Source organism: Agelaius tricolor, unplaced genomic scaffold (assembly GCF_023055355.1).
Source record: "Agelaius tricolor isolate 1412-34295 unplaced genomic scaffold, bAgeTri1.0.p SCAF_1, whole genome shotgun sequence".
In the NCBI taxonomy this organism is placed as follows: Eukaryota; Metazoa; Chordata; class Aves; order Passeriformes; family Icteridae; genus Agelaius; species Agelaius tricolor.
In genome coordinates this window covers 83965502-83984380 of record NW_027269261.1, presented here as the reverse complement: position 1 = coordinate 83984380, position 18879 = coordinate 83965502, and the positions used below count along the sequence as shown (strand labels likewise).

The 18879-nt window shown below is 38.4% G+C and overlaps 1 protein-coding gene across 20 annotated transcripts in view; it reads right to left on the bottom strand.

The window, feature by feature from the left end:
- Window positions 1–18879, bottom strand: part of MYT1L (myelin transcription factor 1 like) — a 308980-nt gene that overhangs the window by 2910 nt on the left and 287191 nt on the right. For 13 of the 20 annotated variants that reach the window (XM_071441443.1, XM_071441425.1, XM_071441506.1 and 10 more), the window contains 3 exons: window positions 7849–7940; window positions 4769–4878; window positions 204–347 (listed from right to left, as the gene is read on the bottom strand). In XM_071441443.1, coding sequence (XP_071297544.1) covers window positions 204–347; window positions 4769–4878; window positions 7849–7940 — 346 coding nt within the window. Of the gene's footprint in view, window positions 348–4768; window positions 4879–7848; window positions 7941–18879 lie in introns of all 20 variants that reach the window. The other 7 variants (XM_071441472.1, XM_071441517.1, XM_071441599.1 and 4 more) reach the window with 2 other exon arrangements.

The window sequence follows — 18879 nt, the reverse complement described above, 5'->3', positions numbered from 1 at the left end:
ATTTAGTTCTTACTTAATTTTACAGGATACACTGGAACAGGCCCTCCATGTCTGTTAGCAGTTAAATGTATCTCTATGGTTTCAGTGCTGTTACCACAAATATCCAACTGGTTGATGAAACATAAACATAAAAAAAAGGTATCTATTGTATGAGGTGAACTGAAGATCGCCAAATTCCTTAACTTGTGCTCTCAATCACTTACCATATGTGGCAGCTGGATATTAGCTAGACTATGAATTAAAGACTGGCTTAAATTGGCCAATTCATGAAGAAGAGACTCATTTTGCTGTTCAATTACTTTGTTCTCCTCTTCTATCGTCTTCAGGTTGCTCTCCATTGTGGTAATCTAAAATGGACAAATTTATGTACAATGTAATATAAGGCAAACTGGTACAAAGCATGCACTCTTTGAAGGGAGAGAGAACAGAAATACCAGGGAAAGGAGAAAAGGTCTATTCATTCATGTTTAAAAAGGTTTTGCTTGAGTTTGCAGTTCTTATCGTCACTAAGCCTTTCTTATTCCCTGCATGTTGTATAACTTTAACAGCTTGTCTTTTCAATACTGGTAATAGTGAGTGAATGAACTTGGATTTGATTCCACTCCTTTAGAGCTTTTCTTGTATAGTTGAAAGGCATTAAGGACCTTAGTTCTGCAAGTTCACCCATGCAGTTAAACTCCTAGAAGCCAGTCTTAGGGGCATTCTGCAGTAAGTCACGCTTTTCTTGTATTTTCAGCTACACATATATCATGTTAATTAAGCATGCACAGCTCCTTGCTGCCAATGTTTAGCTCTTTGTAAGTATAATATGATTCTGTGCAAACTCACAGGGCTGATTTTGAAAGCTGAAAAACTGCATGTTATTTCAATGTATGTACAAAGTCAGAAAGCTTTCCAATACATACAGTGAGTTGTAAAACTGAAGAAAGTGAAGAATATTTGAGCATAGGCCTGTGGCATTGCTTCATGTACAAGTGAAAACAACTGAGACTGTGTTCTGCCTGTGTTTCCAGGTGACCAGACACGTTAGCTCTGACCTTGCATGGTGCCCTGCTTGAGCTAAAAGCATTGCTGAGAGAAAGAGCTTGTGGAGAGCATTGTGCTAATGGAGTTATAAGGATTTCAGATGAGCACTGGCTTATGTCCAACTTATCAAGAGCACATGCAGAGCTCATTCACATCTGTCTGTACTTTCCTCTGTAGCCTTGTATGTACTTTCCACATGGGGTGATAACTGTTAACATCTATTACAGAGTGTACAGTGTGCTCTGTATGTGTGTAGGTTAAAATATGCATTGACAAGAAAAAAGAAGCCAGTGAAGTGGAAAAAATGCCAAAGAACACAAGGTTTTGAATTCTCAAAATGAGGTTTATCCATTTCTATACTGGCCTAGAGAGTGAGCTGTGGAAAGAATTGATACAGTTGAAATGCTGATGGAAAGGTCAGAGGTTTGTGCAGTAGTAACAGGCAGAAGGGTAAAGGTTCTTAAGCACACATCAACTTGACCTTTGGTGAGTAAATGTTTGAAAAAACTGGTGGCACAGGCAGGTAGTTAGAGGTATCACATTTTATTTTGGACCTAAACTTTTAGTCTGCTTATGGAAATGCAGCCCATTAGTTGATAGAAGTAATTTTGAAAAGTGATGTGTCTACATAAACAGTTTCCAAGTATCTCTTGCTTTGACTACAGGTGCAAATTGCAGTTAATCCAAGTTGCCAGTATCGTGGGGACTTGGTTTTGTAACAATTAATTGATTCTGAGCTAATTTCCACAAAATATATTAGTAAGGAAAAAATACTTTCTTCATCTTTGAACCTGGACACCTGATCCTCCTCTCTTATTTTGCTTTCAGCTTGTTTATAGTGGAGAGAAATGCTGTATCCAAATGCAAAACATCTTTCATAGTTGCTTCTTAGTCAAGTCATACTCCAATACCTATCCTATTTTTTTTTTAATATTACAGATCAGAATGAGTTTGATGCCAATGAAGGCGCAGTTCAGTATGGCATACTGCAGCCACCTCACTAACTTTAGCAGGAGCTGACATTCTACAGATTTTCTGTCTAGCTAAGCATTGCTATTTGAACCATCATTTTTGCTTTTTTTCATGAGATGCTGAATTCTGCAAATACAGTGGTAGATGATCAGCATATCTCACCACTTCACTTAATATTCATCTGTAAGTTCATCTGTTTTTAATTTAATTATTGTATTTGTTCACTCAAAGACTGAAATTTCCCTCCCCACATTTTACTTTAAAACTAAGAAATGTTTACTTGTATATATTCTGAAAATAGGATAATCTATTTCTTGTATGAAACACACAATTGTTTGCAGATTTTTTTCTTCCCCTCTCCCCTTTATGTGTTTCTGCTCCTCTCATATTTGCATGTTAAATTTGAACAAATTTACTAGAAGATTTTAGATTAAAAATACTTTCTTCAAAGTCTTAAGTAAAAAGGCAGCTGAGTAAAGGAGAATCTTATAAGTGCTCCACCTAAGAAAAAGGGCTGATTTTCACTTTATTAAATTGAAAAATTCTACCTGGAAGCATTTCCTGTTCCTGTCATATGAAAAACTTTCACTGGCACTTACAATCATATGGGCTGCAAATCTGTATCAAACAAGACTGTTGCTACTTCTGGTGTTCACATAACTTCCACTATTTTCCCATTGCATATTTCCCATCTGTCAAATTTTACTGAAATCCGAGTTGCACAATGATTTTCTAAAGGTTTATCAACAAACATTTTGTTATGTCCAGTATAATTTCACTGTTGCAAATAAAGGGGACTGTTGACTTTGATCCTCTTAATAGTTTGATAATGACTATGATGTAACTCCCTATGTGTTGTAAATGTAAATTGCTTTTCTTCAGGAGAGTCCATGAATTCAAAACTAAGGCCTCTGATTTTTTTTGTGAAGTTTAACTCAGTTGGGATTCTCTGCAAGGCCTTAGTAACTAGCTGGATAAGAACAGATAAGTATTAGACCAGATTACCCAGAGATTGTGGAATTTCTAGTATGGGAAGTAAAAAACAGGTTAGACAAGCACCTGTCAGGTTTAGCTTAGGAAGATCTTAGGAAGTAAAGGTGACTGGTAGACAAAATAATGTTTTCATGGTCTCTTGTAGCTCTACTTTTTAAAATCCCATTAATCATTTTAACCTACCCTTTTTCTAAATCTGCTGCACTGAAGTGTGAAAAATATCCTTTTAACTTATTGGTAAAATCACCAGCTGAGCTTTCTCTTACCAAGAACATTCATAAGGTCCCATAAGAGCCTAATATGACTTTTAAGAATATACAATGGCACTAGTCTGAAGAATGAAAGCTGGAACTGAGACCACTAAAGTATGGCTTTTGTACTCATTTCAGATCAAAGCTTGATATGAAATTCCTAGATAAATCTCTGAAACTCAATACATTTTTATGCCTGTGATAGTGTTACCACGGTTTTATTTTTCAATCTATCTGGCCAAATATAAAATTAAAAGTGCAGTAAATTACTGACAACTGCAGCATTTATCTAATGTACATGTAACAGCCAAACTGCTTCACATTTTTTAAAACTCAGCCATATCAGTCTGTATGTAAATAGCTTAATACAGTGTATTAAGGAGAAGAAAAGATAAGGCAATTGGAAGCTGCCAGATTCAAAATTTATGGCCAAATTTCTCAAGAGTAAATGTATGTAATTATGCTGCAGTTGATTATTCTTCTTGCTTTACGTTATTGCAGATTTTCTCCTCATTACCCTGTTATATTTGGTCACATCAGGAAACTGTAAACCTTGAACCAAATCCTATGAAAGCTGAATAATGACAGTGGAATTCTGAATGCAGGCATAAAGCAGAAGTGAGGCTTCAGTATCAATCTGGCTATGGTTTAGAAATCAAATAAAACCTGAGTTGAAGAAGTAGATCCTGCCTTTATGACTATACAAGAGGAGAAGGAGAATGGACATGGTGCCCATCTCCACAAGCTGCAGACAAAGAAGTAACAAGGAGTGGTTTATTCTGTTTCCATTGAGATCAACTGAGTGACTGTCATCATGGGACTAAAGACTGACAAATGGTGACTGTGGTGAACTTCACTCTTGGTGTCTGTGCTCAAATCATGTGAAGAGACAAGCACCAGAATCTATACTGGATGCTGAAAAATTCTAGGGGAATTCAATTGATTTTCTTCTTTTGCTTTTTCCATCCAGTTTTAGGACTACTGAATAATGGGATTTTAGTTAATAGTCTAATGTTAGGTTTTCTGCTTTTTTTTCCCCCGACAAATTTATACGGAATGAAAAAAGAATTAATCTGGATCTCTGGAATGACTACTGCTGCCAAGGGCTGCATTTAGTGTATCACATGATACTCACTTCTCTGTCTAAATTTCCTCTTTAAGACATGATAAAAGCCATGTTGTTCATCTGGGCTCCTTCACCTTGTAACTTATGTTAACGACCATGTCATCACACAATATTTTAAGAACTATCAGAAAGGCACAGCCTTATCAAGGGGAAATACCAAGCTGACCATGACAGGTCATGTTTTGCCATTATTTTAAAGAATGCATTTTGCTGAATTCTTTTTGTTTTTTTTTTTTACTGTTGATAACTGATTTGAAAATTGCATAATGAGCACTGTCTTCAGATTTTATAAATAGCAAATTATGCATAGATATCTTAATATATAAGGAAACAATAAATGTCCTATATTTTTTAATCAGTCATGTAGAAAAAGCAGCTTGAATTTAGGGCTTCATAAAACTGTTACCTGAGTTCTGAGTTTAATCATATCAGCTTCCATCTGGGAGTTGGATTCATTTAGTTCTTTGATTTCTTCATCTAACTGTTTAATTTCTTCATCATTTTCTATACCTGTGTGACATAAAAATAAAAGGGGTGTTAAAATAATTAACATTTAAATCAGAGTTCAGTTAATTATTTCCATATTTAAAAATCAATTTATTTCAAGCAAAAAAAAGGAAACATTCTTCAAACTTTTATTCTGCAGTTAAAAAGAAATATTTTCAACTACTGTTACTTTTAAAATTGCAGTAATTCTCCAGTAAAAATGCTGAAAATACCTGGAGGATCAAAAGGACCTTTAACTTTATATTATAAGAAATGTACCTGCAGCAACAAATTTCACTCCACTGTCATATGTAATTTATTTAAAGAGTGTGTCCACTTACAGATCTTCTGGAGGAAAGTAAAAAATCTTAACATAGTAATCTCTTCATATTACAGCATTATCAAGAGAAGCTGTAACTAATTCAGAATTTTTTTTCTCAACAAAGAGAAATTTTGTTGATGTACTGGGATATACTGTGATTCTGCAGTTGTTTTTAATGTTGGACGATGGCTCAGAATGGTTCAGAAGGGTTCAGAAGGGTGTTATTAAATAACCATATATAGAGTAATTTTAAAATGGAAGTGCTTTCTCACATTTTTTGAAATAAATATTAAAAGCAACAGAACTTTAAAGTTAACTGCATTTCTAAGAATTCAGACAGGAATAAACTGTAACAGTTTAATTTATTTATCTTTATAATTAATATAACAAAGCATAAAATAATCCTGGGATGAGACAGACAGATCTGTCTTTTTTCAAGTCAAAGTGTGAACACCTAAAGTCAGAGAAACTGGTGGTCCCACTCTCCTTCTTCTGCTGGTGTGAATCTTTCATATCTTTCCCCACAGTGGCTGACTCTGATAGGAAAGATGTCATAGAATTATATAATGGCTTGGGTTGGAATGGACCTTGAGGATTATCTAGTTTCAGCCCCTCTGCCATTGGCTGGAACATCTTCCCAGACCAGGGAAGACTAGACCACGTTTTTCATGGCCCCATCCAGCCTGGCCTGAAACACTTCCAGGGAGGAGGCATCCACAGCTTCTCCGAACAACCTATTCCAATGCCTCATCTCTCTCACAGTAAGGAGTATTTTCCTAATATCCAATCTAAACCTACTCTCTTGAAGTTTGAAGCCCTTTCCCCTCTGTCCTGTCACTACGTGCCCTTGTAAAAAGTCCCTCTCCATCTCTGTTGCAAGATCCCTTCAGGTCCTGGAAGGCTGCAACTGGGTGACCTCAAAGCCTTCTCTTTTTCAGGCTGAACAATCCCAATTCTCTCAGCCTTTCCTCGTAACAGAGCTGCTCCATCCCTCTGATCATCTTGGTGGCCTCCTCTGGACTCACTCCAACAGGTCCATGTCCTTCCTGTGCTGGGGACCCCAGAGCTGGATGCAGCCCTGCAGGTGGGGTCTCAGCAGAGCAGAGCAGAGGGGCAGAATCCCCTCCCCTCGCTGCTTCTGATGCAGCCCAGGGCACGTTTGGCTCTCCAGGCTATGAGGGCACATGGCTGGGTCATGTCCAGCCTCTCACCCCCTCACACCCCCAAATCCTTCTCAGCAGGGCTGCTCTGGGTCTGCTCATTCCCATCCTGTGTTGATGCTGGGGCTTGCTCCGACTCAGGTGCAGCACCTTGCACTTGTCTTGTTAAACCTCAAGTTTGGTGTCATCTGCCAATTTGCTGAGGGTGCACCTGATCCCTTTGTTTATGTCATTAATGCAGATATTAAATAACACTGGTCCCAGTACAGACCCCTAAGGGACAACACTTGTCGCTAATGTCCATCGGGACTCTGGGCCATTGACCACCACCCTCTGGATGTGACAATCCAACCAATTCCTTATTCACCTAACACTGCACCCATCCAATCTATCTGTATCCAATTCAGAGAGAAAGATGTTGTAGGAGACCATGGCTGTGGCTTTATAGAAGTCCAGGTAAGTGACATCTGTAGCTCTTCCCTTGTCCACTGATGTAGTCACCCCATCATAGAAGTCCATGGGGTTGCTCAGGCAGGCCACATGTCCAAGTAGCCAAAATATCCATACATTACTCCTTAAGGCATTCTTCCTGGGCATGGCATATACTTATAGTTTTCAATACTACCCAGGTTGTAGAGAAAATAACATCCAGATCTCTCGCTCCCTGGTTACAAACTCTTGAACAAAGACAGCCACTGCTTTCTCCAGCTGTGCTGGCCATGTGGGCTGAGGTGCCTCCTGCACTGTGTTCAAATGCTCTGTGGCTCTAAATGCAGTTAACACCAACAGTTAAGAAGGCATGCACTGCCACAGACTAAGTGACTACATAGTTTTCCAAGAAAATTCAGGACTTGGGCACCTCCCAGACAAGTTTTTATCATATTACTTACTTGAACTACATTTTGCTTTTACTGCACTTCAACTACCAGGGTACTATCCTGACTTTCATCCAAGGTACCTTCATCATCTTCCCTGCAACTCAAGGTTCCCAGGAAGAATTGCAGTTTACTGGAGCTGAAATGGCACAAAGCCATCTCCATCTGCCAAAGGTTATAGAGCCACAGGTCTAAATGAATTCAAGGGAACTCAGGAGGAATTGACATTCTGGAAATAAGCCCTTTTTCTCTTCTGAATCCTGTAACAATATAAGACTATCACCCTTTGATGAATGAAATGTATATATTATAATATATATACAAATATATATTATATATATATATATATGTATATATATATATATATATAATATAATATATATATATAGCAAATTATAATAGTATATTCTACTTTCAAATATTTTAGAGTTTTAGATTTATATAGGCATAACTCAATCTGACTGCTCTACTCCTGGCTCAGGTTTCCAGAGCATAAGACCTGGTTTCACTTCTACTGACAGTGAATTCACAATTTATATAGAGTGGATTTATACATGTAGGGAAAAAGGCAAAAGAGTAACAGTAACTTTAGTTTACAGAGAATTAGTATTTAAGAACTTAATGATTAAAAATTTACCATTACTGGCCCGCTGCTTTATTGTTAGCATTTGTTCTCCAGACAGCTTTGCTTTCTTCATTGCTGAAGTAGCTCTGGGGCATCCTGATAAACTGTGAACAGTAAGGAGCCTGTTAATTTTGACAGGTCATTGAAAAGAAATCTGTAATCCAAAGCTGTAATAAAAACAGTAACAGAGACATGGTTTATCTTCACTGCCTAGCACTGAAAGAGTGCACTAGTCTGAAAAAATAAAGGACTTACCAGTAGTGATTTCATTGTTTTGTTTTTCTTCCAAGATCTTTTTGCATAGACAGCTAATATAGAAGTCAGATATACAGTTCAGTTTTCTTAAGACAAAATACTTTTAATAAAACGTTTTATTTTAAAAGCTGTTATTTTCTAAATACTCCCACTTGAATTTATGTGTCCCTGTTTGAACTTCCTCCCTTTTTTGATTCAAATGTTCAAACATGGAACTGAATGCTGAGAAGAGGACATGAGCTACCTCTCATATACAAATGACTAGCTCTTATAAACTGCTCTTCTTTGTGAATATCATCTACTGAGCTAGCTAAATTGCCCTTTTCTAATTTTTTTTTCTTAAAATGGCAGTAACTTCTGTGTTGGCTTGTTGTTGGAGCCCAAGGAAGCAATTCCAATAGAAATGACCTTGTTTTAATGGGGGATATATATGTCTTATAATGCATATCCATTATGCATTATATGGATGTGCATTCAGTTATCTCTTCTCTCTCACATTGCCAAAATATTAAGCTTTTTAATTACATTGTACAAAACAGTTTGATAGCCAACACGGTCTTAGCAGTCTTTATTGTAAAAATTAAAATACAGATCAGACAGTGCTCAGTATTTAACAAGTAATGGTACACCAAATTACCCCCTTTTTCCAAAATCACATCTTTCATGTAGTTGCACTATTGCAGATAAAATACATATTCAATCTAATTTAATGATGGAAAACCAAAATCTTATTCTGAGGAAGTTGTAGCTTTAGTGAAGGGAATTTGGAAGCTTGCTAAACAATTTCCTAATGCCCCAACATTTCAGTTTTCATATCCATGCAAACTGAGTAATGTTATGTACTTTTCACTGCATTAGAGGCACATTTATATTTCCTCTCCAAATCCAAAAGAAGAATTTTTTTTACAATTTTTAGTTGTGCAAATCAGATTCAAATCTGTAATATGGAGGAAAGTGGTGTCTTTGATTAAAAGCATTTCTTTAAGTAAAGATGCAAATTCTTTCTAAATAAAGTCCTCTCATTTAGGTATAGTTTGATTATTGAAACCATTTCTCTGAAAAGCCTGGACTACTAGTATCAAGTGCAGTCATACAAAAAAGGATTGCTCTTAGGAAAATATATTAAAAAATTATTTTCTAAGTGAAAGAATCCGTGTTCAACATTTCATACAGCTTTGTGACAAAGAAGATGTATAATAAAATAATACTTGTAGTATCAAGAAATGACATGACCTAGTAGCTTTTGGCTGTAGCCTAGCTGGTAGGATGCCAAATTACTACTCCAAAGTCTGCTATGGACTCAGTGTGTGACTGTTAACAACTGTTCCCTTGATGTGTCAAAGGGAGCCTTGAAGACAATTAAGAAGGAGAGGATTTGGTGTTTTGGGAAAAAAATGTTGGCACAGAGAAAGAAATGGGATAACAGTATATGCAAAGTTTCTGCATCATTTAACTGACTTCATTTTTGTAACCTTTCAGTTGATTTAATGAATTTTCTCATATTTTGTACTCGCTCTTTTTCAGAAGAAGTTAGCATCACTGGGCATAAAAACAACTGCATTAGATTACTCTCATCTTTTCTGTAGCCTTTTCCTCTCTAAAAGTCCTGACTGATGACAACCCCTCAAAATAAAATCAGTCCTCACACAGCCTATAGGTACAGCATTCAAACAGACCAACAAGAAACCTGGATCTTAGAACAGCACATCTGAGAGCAGAGAAAAATAATCAAACAAATCAAATTTGTTCTGAAGTATTAGAAATCTACTCTGTGATTCAGTGTGCCTAAATCCAAATTTTGGTGCTAAGGACCCAATCTTATTCTCAGGCCATGATTCTACACACCAAGTTTTCAGGACTGCTGAAACCTGTAGATATCTTCCCAGCTAGTCTAGAAGGTGTGCCCAGGGTGCTCCAAGGTGCACTCTCACCCTGAGGCCCCAGGTACAAGGTTCCATACGTGCAATACTAAACTTTCCTATTTCACAAAACAGGGTGGTCACATTGTAGCTGCCAAACAGCAACTGTCCGTGGCCCATCACCACTGGAGAGAGATGTATTGCCAGGGTACAGAGCACCTACAGCTTGGCTGCAGTTCAGGGACCCTTCTGTCTAAACTGAACCACAAAGATCTGGGTGCTGTGCTCCATCCTTGCTGCTGGAACTGTTGGAGAGTCCTTCTGCACGGATTATCTACCTTCTTCTGGAGGCAGCCAGGTGAATCACAAGTTAGTGAGGAGAAAGGCAAAGGGCTGCCTATTTTTTGGGAATTCTAGTGAAGATGCAGAGGGCTTCCACATTCTGTAGCCAGATTAGTTTTGTTCTAACCCACTGGTGATTTAATACAGTATGTGCAGACAAAGGAGGGCTATGATCAAAATGAGATTTTTGCAATACATCTGCATGCCTAATCCACAAGCTTCCTCTTTTTTCTTCCCCAATCCTTACATGCACAGCTTTAACTTGTGCATCATGCACCTCTGTGACTACCTTTCGCTTGTTACGTCTGTCCTTAGAAGAGGCCGTGAATGAACATATGGTCCTAAATTTTCCAGTGGCTTTATGCAATTTCAGAAAGCATTCAAAACTCCCAAAGCATTCAAAACTCCCAACTCCCTCCTGCTCACCACAGAGGAAGATGCCAAAGCCAGACCATGCCATTGCTTTCCTCTGCAGATCTTTTCTGGCAAATCTGTCTCTTCATTAATTATATATTGTATTGTAAGCAGATGAGCTCACTTTCCTGAGTCAGGCACTTTCAGTTTCAGTGAAGCAGATACCAAGTTAGTAACCTAAATTAAGAGTATTGACTTCTACTACAGTTTGTTTAACTTGTCTAAATTCTTCAGAAATTACCTAGTCAAAGATAGCAATGTGCACCCTTTTCACTTTGCTCTGTTCTTAATTTAGTTACTTTAAACTGTTTTAAGTAATTAAAAAGTAAATTAGGACTTTCAGAATAAGCTTCTACTCTACAAGGACATTCTACCTCTTATCTAATTGACTATGTTTACTTCTACTGAAGGCAACTGCTCTTTGAATTGAGAACAGCCAAAAGAACTCAGGATACATGGGAAGACAAGATGAAAAACAAAGTGAAGGCAGTGTTGCACAAAAGTGGTCTGTTGTACAAAGGCTGAACCCTACAGAGGTGTAAAGTTAACCAAAAAGCTTGAATTGAGATCCCAGTGAGACTGAGAGTTGCTGGAGATTTCTAGAAGAATGAATGATAGAAGGAGACAGAAGGACAGAAGGACACAGGATGATTTTATTTTTTTCCTGTGACTGGCAAACAAAAGAATATATGTGAAAGCTATTTCAGTGCTTTAAGAGTTATGCAATACATGCTTTAAATATCTCAGAAATAAAAAAAGGCTATGAGAAATATTGAGGTAGTAGTTTTGTTAAGGATAATATTTATCCTTGCATTAAGTATGCTATGAAGCTGGATATTAGGACAAGGTTCTTCACCCAGAGGGTGGTTGGGCAATGGAACAGGCTCCTCAGGAAAGTGGTCACAGCCTGATGGAGTTCAGGAAGTGTTTGGACAATACTCTCAGGCACCTGGTGTGATTCTTGGGTCTGGACTTGGATGACTTCGACTTTGACTCCTTATGGGTCCCTTCCAACTCAGGATATTCTATTATTAAGTTTGAATCCTTTACAGTTGATGTTTGTCATAGGTTTTCAAACTTTACACTGACTTTGACACAATTCTGCAGCTTATTCATTCCAGCAAAGAATTAGTAAAATTAATCACAGTTATCTCACTTGCTCCTGCCATTATTCTCATACACACAGGAAATCATAAGAACATATAAACATAGTTGAGTATTCTTTCCATAATAAAAATGAGTTAGGCTTTCTAACAGCATTGCTGGGATGCTGCTGTAATAGATTCAGTATAAATGGTTTTTATTTGGTATAAACCTACAAAACCATGAATTATCTCTGTCAGACTCTGGATGCCACAGGGCTTGAAGCCACAGCATTTTGGCAGGGCTATGAGAAGCAGCAGAAATTAACTCTGTACTCCCTCTGAGTTTCTGATTCACCAAGAGCTGTGAGTCTCTGCTGTATCTACAACCAGATGACCATCAACACCTTATTTTGTTGGGATGCAATATGTCTTGGCTCTTGATAAATTTCTACTGTTGGGCTTAACCTCTAATTTGAGAAAGAAAAGTATTGTCTGGCACATCATTCTAGAAAACCACCCTCTGCCATAACTTACAAAATACAAGAAAGACTGTATGGTGATTGGGTGATTGTATCTATTAGAGTTGAACATAGGGTGAAGAATGAATTTTCTTTCTGGTTTAGCAATGTGGTTATCTTACTGCAACCAGTGCCTCACCATATATTCAGTGGATTTGGAAATAGGGTGAAATTTGTTCAAAAATAAAATGAAAATTAGTGGGTGAAAAAGTTTTAAAGGAGTTTTTAGGTAGTGTTCAGTGCACATTTATCAAGAAATTTAGATGAAATAAATGATCAAGAAATTTAGACTAAATACATGTGAGCTAAAATCCTTAACTGTTTCAAGAATGTAATTGCACTGTCTTCAGGGATGCAAACAACAGAGGCCACCAGAGTGAAGGATCATTGATCAAGTGAAGCAATTGTCTGGGTGACCGATTTTAGTTATCTGGGTTCCAGTTGTGTGTTAAATACATTTTTTTCCTCAGTAGACAGATGCAGTTTAGTCCCTCTTGAAGCTGGAGAATTTGCACTTGGCTTTTCAAGTGAAGAAAACAATTTCCAAACAAAGTAGGTATATGGGAAAGGAGAAGATAAAGGTCAAATAAACCACAAATTTTATATTTGGTATGTCAAGTGTTGAAGTTTACAAAGAAAGAAATAACAGAGTACAAAGAAACCACAGCCTCAAACCCAAAAAGCATCCTGAGCAAAAATTTTATGAACCCTGCAAGATGTTTATAGGCTCACTACCACAATGATTTTTCAAAAATAAAATGAAATACTTCTTGTGTCTATTAAAAATAGCATTGTCTGTAGACTAGAGGAAGGAACAAGTCACTTTCAAGGGACGTCTTTTAACTAGAGATATATTCAAAACAAGCCCCAGATGTACATCCTTTTGAAATTCAGGGAAATACAGATCACAGTGAGAATGACTGTTTTATTTTGTTAATGGCTGAAACCTTACTAAGCTCTTCAACTATTTGCTAATGTTTGAAGTTCAAGTTAAGAGATCAAATTCAGTGATCAAAGTAGCCCATTCCTTAGTTTAATATTAAATCCATGAACCACTCTTTTTTTTCTATGTTGAAGGGTATCAGCTTTAGTGACTTCCTTATTCCCATGAGTAAATTCTACTACACACCTTAAAGGAGGAAACATGCACAACTCCAGCAGAGATAAAAGGAACCCTCCCTAAACCAGCACTCATTTTTATTTACATTCAAGGATGATTGGCTTTTCCCCAGGTTCTTATAGAGATGTGAAGCAAAGGGAATCCAGGAGAGAGGTTCTGCAAACAAGGTAGTTCTGTTTTCATGGAGATTGCTGCGACTCACAGAGGAGTCTCTTCTCCCCAAACCACCCCAGCTGCCTTTGTGTGGTGTTGGGTGTCAGAAAAAAATAATCTCTTCAGCTCAGTTTCAGAATTCTTCATTGGAAAAGAATGATTTTTATTAATGTGGTCCTTTATAGGTCTTGTTTCCTGGCTAAAGCTTTTTGTTTGGTTGGTTTGTTTGGTTGGTTGGGGGTTTTGGGGTTTTTTTTGGTACATTTACAACTTCTTTGGGTGCATTTACAACTCACACCTGACTGCTTGCTGTGAAAAAGTTCAATTTTGAGTCAGGAGGGAAATCTAAGTTAAAAATACTAAAAGCTTGATGCAATGTGGAAAGTGACAGCTCCTAATTCAAGTTGTTTTCCAAAGGTGCTGAGGAAAGTAGCTGAGACTTTATTCTGTTTAAATAAATCTTTGCTTCAGAAGTAAGAAAAATCAAACCACTACCTAAATGGTCATAAAAAATACAGCCATTATGATTAAAATAAAATGCAAGGTTTTCACAATTATTTTAATAATATCTGATCATTGTTTCAGAAAAACTTTCTGGAAAGAACTATGTTTTTATTTTAGTGGGGGGAGGGTTGAATTAGCATTAAAATCTGGTCAGTCAGAGGCACCAAATGGACATCAAGAGAGAGTGAATGGCCACCCAGAAGAAGAGAAGGTATTTGTTTTGGGTTTTTTTTTATTGGAGATTTAAAAGGTAAGGTAGCTGTTTTAGGTTAATTATGCCTATCCCTCATAACAAAGGAACAAAGCAGGCATCAGGTAAGAAAAACAAAAATAGGAGTTATGCAGAAATGTTAACATGGCAAAGCTGAGAGAAAAAGCCTTGAGAGCAGACTCAATTTGAAAGGAATCCCCCTGGGGCATAAATATACAGCAGAAAAGGGATTAATGAATCTTGAAATGCTGGAACTGTAAGAGCACTGCCAAAGTTGCCCTTCAGCTGGGCACAGTAGTCCCTTGGCAAATTTACATGATATTTAGTTAACTGAGGCTGCTTAGTCAGCAAAGAGGCTTTGTGGGTGGGCTTCTCATATGTGTTAATGAGTTTTGACCTGTATCATCCCTGAAGAGGGAAAGAGGTTTGGCTCTTGCCCAATGTGTAACAACTGTTAAAAAAGCCTCTCATTTATTCTTTGGTGAGCGAGTACCCACTGCAGCACATTGCATGACTTACAGGTGGCCCCAGCATTAAGCCAGGCACTTAGTGGGACACAACTGAATGCCCAAGAAGCTGGGGGCTGGCTTCTGCAAAGCTTATTAGCCCCTCTCCTGTCAGGGGACTGCCCACAACAGGACAGATGACCTGAAGACCAGTGGATTTACTGGCCTGCTGAATAGGAAGAAAGGTTGAGACTTCCCTGTGTATAAATAGGTAAGGTGTATGTTTAGCTACACACCTCTGATTAGTGCTCTTAGGTGGCTGAAAAATTCATGTGATCTATTTAAGTGACCAAGTACAGCTCACTTTGGCACTTAAAATGAAGCACAATTTCTCTGAACTTTGTATAGACAGCAAGGAGAAAAATGTATTTCAAGAGGAAAATTCATCCCTCCTGAAATCTAAAGAGTCATCCTGTATTCTCTGCTTTTTTATGAGCTATGTCTGGAATGAGGACAAGCAGACTTATAACCAGACAGCTTCTGCTAAGTGCCTGAAATCAAGGAAGTGTCACATTGCAAACACCTGTACAATTGCTGTCTGCTGTAATTTGTCAGGTCTGCTAAGGAAAATGATTTTTCTAGTTTATATTGTGCAGTCTGCTTTTTCTAATACAGATTTCATATTATTTTCTCTGTGACTTTCCCAAGGTAAGTAAACCTCTTAAGTCCTTTTAGATTATCTTACTATCAAGAGTAACAGTTCAACAAATGGTACAGCTGATTAAAATGCTATTCCATCCTTCTTTCAGCTTGTAATGAAAAGAGCTGGCAAAACTACCTGCAAAGGGCCTAACTCTTTCAACAACCAGGTTCTGCATTTAGTCACTTGTAACTTTTGCCAAATTTTAACTGATCTGACTGAAATCTTTAGTGGTAACTGTCAGGCCAGGCTCATTTTTTTTCCCCAAATGTCATAGGAAAAATATTTATATTTCTCAGAATATACTTCTTTACCACTGTTTTGTCCATATACAATATTTTGTCCCAGCTGAGGAGAACAAAAAGTCCAAATAATTCCGTGAATAACTCTAACTGTCTGTGAATTGGAGCAAGAAACACTCCATGGGGTGTTGCTCTGAGTTTAGAGATGCATTCTGCTGTCTTCAGGAAAACAAAAGTAGATTGGTCAGAGCTATAACCCTCTGACAGAGTGTCCATTTGACATGCTAAATGGATGAGTTAGTGTTTAGCACCAGACCCTCCATGTACTTTTTGTGGGAGCCTTCCTTCCACACCAGCCCTGTTCAGGGCTGCAGGGCCTGCAGCAGAAGAATGCTTGCTGGAAGCAACGCCTGAGACTGCCTGTCCTGTTCTGCCAGCGCACCAACTACTGCAAATGCTGGGGACTGAGCAGCTCAGAAGTAAGAAGACTGACCAAGAGCCATAGTGACTGAGAAGGGAAGAGGGCCAGAACACCACTGTAGGAAAGAATGAGGATGGGAAGAGGAAGGTGTTGAAAAGTGGTTTAGGAAGACCCTTCTCCTTTAAGGTCAACAAAAAATTACTCAGTAAAAAAAAATCCTTTGCACTGCAGGACCCCCCACACAGATTTTTTTTTTCTTTATGTATATTATTATTAGATTTAATTGCCACATTTCTTTCCTTGTCTTCTTGGAAATGTCAATGCACTTCCATGCCTATCATCTTTTAATGATGCCATCATGATGATGCTTATATTTGACACTTGTAGCTACTGTTAAATGCAGTGAATTTGGTTAGTTCTTCTATACTCTTAATGGTGTATGATGTTCTCCTGCTGAATTGCAATGTACAGCTTGTAGGAAAAACTAATAGATGGGAAACAGTAAAATAAATCAATTACAGGAAGGGGACAGGCAGATTAAGACCAAGTGAAAAAACACCCTAAACAACTTAAAAGGCCTACCAAAGAAAGAGTAAAACAGTGAGAACTAAGAGTGAATTAATTTTGACACAAATGCGGCACTCTGTCAACTTACTGTAGCAACAAATAAAAGCATGGACAAGAGTTGACCTGACAAGAGACCTGGCTAGAAATAGATGCAATCAAATACTTCAATGCATTGCATATTCAAAGCTTCTTACAAATCTGAGTTTGAAAACATTTATGTTTCATAAATAGAAAAAAAAAAAGATTTTTCTCTGTAAAGTTTTTACCACTTTCAGTGTACAGCATAGGAACACCTTTCAAAAGATATTGCTGGACACAAACTCCTGAAAAATAGGGCATTTTGGAAGCTTAAGGCACCTTGATAATTCAGCTGGCAGTTTGGATGCTTTGTGTTTTGAAGGATGCTTGCAACTGGCTTAACTGTGCGCTTCTGGGTCTGCTCAAAACCAAAAGAGAAGTGGACCAGAGATGAAAATGTGGGCAAATACCCACTGGGAATGACAGGGCTGTAGCTAGGGGCTGTAGAGATGCAGCTGGAATAGCAAAAGCTCAGCTCAAAATGAAGCTGGCTATAGAAATGTAAAAAACTCCAAGAAATGGTTGTTTAGGTACATAGAGAGCAAGTGGAAACAGAAGAAAAATATTGGCACATTGTTATATGGGAGAGGTAAATTAGTCACCAGCAATGCAGAAAAGGCAGCAGTTCTTGACACTTCCTTTACATCTATCTTTACCAACACTGTTGGGCCGCAGGCCTTGGGAGCAAAACTCCAGGTTGATGCAAAGATAGACTGACCATCACTGATGGAAGAGTTGCAACCAAACTGTTACAGGAGCTTGGTGCTACAAATCAATGGGCCCTGACATTGCCCACCCGAGGGTGTGAGGAGTGCTGGCTGATGTTGTTGCAAGCCTCTTCATAATCTTTGAGAAATTGTGGAGATCAGGGGATATCCCAGAAAACTGGAAGAGAGATAGTGGCAACCCCACCTACAAGAGGGGCATAAAGAAAGATATACAGGCTCTTTAGCCTTATTTCAGTCTCTGGGAGAGTTATGGAATGAATACTCCTGGGGGCTATCACAAGTGAGATGAAGCATATGATTGGAAAAGCCAGCACAGATTTGCCAAGGGCCAGTTGTGCTTAACAAACCTGCAAAAACAAATTTGATTTTTGTGACAAAGTAACCTGCTTGGTTGATTTGGGGAGGAGGGGCAGCAAGTGGACATTCTCTACCTGGATTTCTCCCAGGCTTTTGATATGGCCTCCTCCTAGAGAAAAGTCTGATGGTCTGGACTAGTGATCTCTGTAGTGGGTGGGAAACTGGCTGAGAGGTTGCACACAGGGTGGTGGTAAACAGCTCCTTTTCAAACTTTCAACCCACCACAACCTGTCTCCCAGGGATCCATACTGGGCCCAACCCTGATTACAATCTTCCTAAGTTATCTGGACAACAGGATCAAGTGTATCTTGATGAAGTTTGACAAGGATACCAAACTGAGTAGGGAAGTGAACTATTTGGAAGCAGAAGTCACACTGTGGGAAGACCTGGATAGGCTGGAAGGGTGGGCTGACAAGAACCTTATGAAGTTCAACCAAAACAAGTGTCAGGTCTTGCACCTGGGAAAATATTCAGGAGCGCAGCACAGGCTGGGACCCACCTGTCTGTGGAGCAGCTCTGTGGAAAGGGACCTGGGGGTCCTGGAATGATAAGCTCAGAGTGAGTGCTGCTGCTGTGGCACAGAGAGCCAGCAGGGCACGGCTGCACCAACAAGGGCATCTCCACAGGGACACAGAAGTCAATGTCCCACTCAGTGCTTGTCAGGCCACACCTGGAACATGGCGCTCGGTTTTGGCTCACACTATGCAAAAGATGTGGAACGGGCTGGAGAGCCATTGCTCTTAATGATAAGTAATTTTTATAATTATAAAATTTTTAATAATAATACTTAATGACAAGTATTTTTATGCTTTTAAATGCTGAAGCTCAGAAATGCTGCTGTTAAGACAGGCTGTGACATCAGGCAAATATTGAAAGCTCTACAACAATTTATGAGAGAATTTGCAGCCACTAGCCTGTGTTTTGTAAAGCATCTGCATTACAGAGCTACTCCCTCTTTGGGGACACCCTGGCACCCCAGATAAACCCTGGGGTGAGATGCTATTCTGTGGTCCTGAGCACCAGGAGGTTTGACTGTGGGTGGT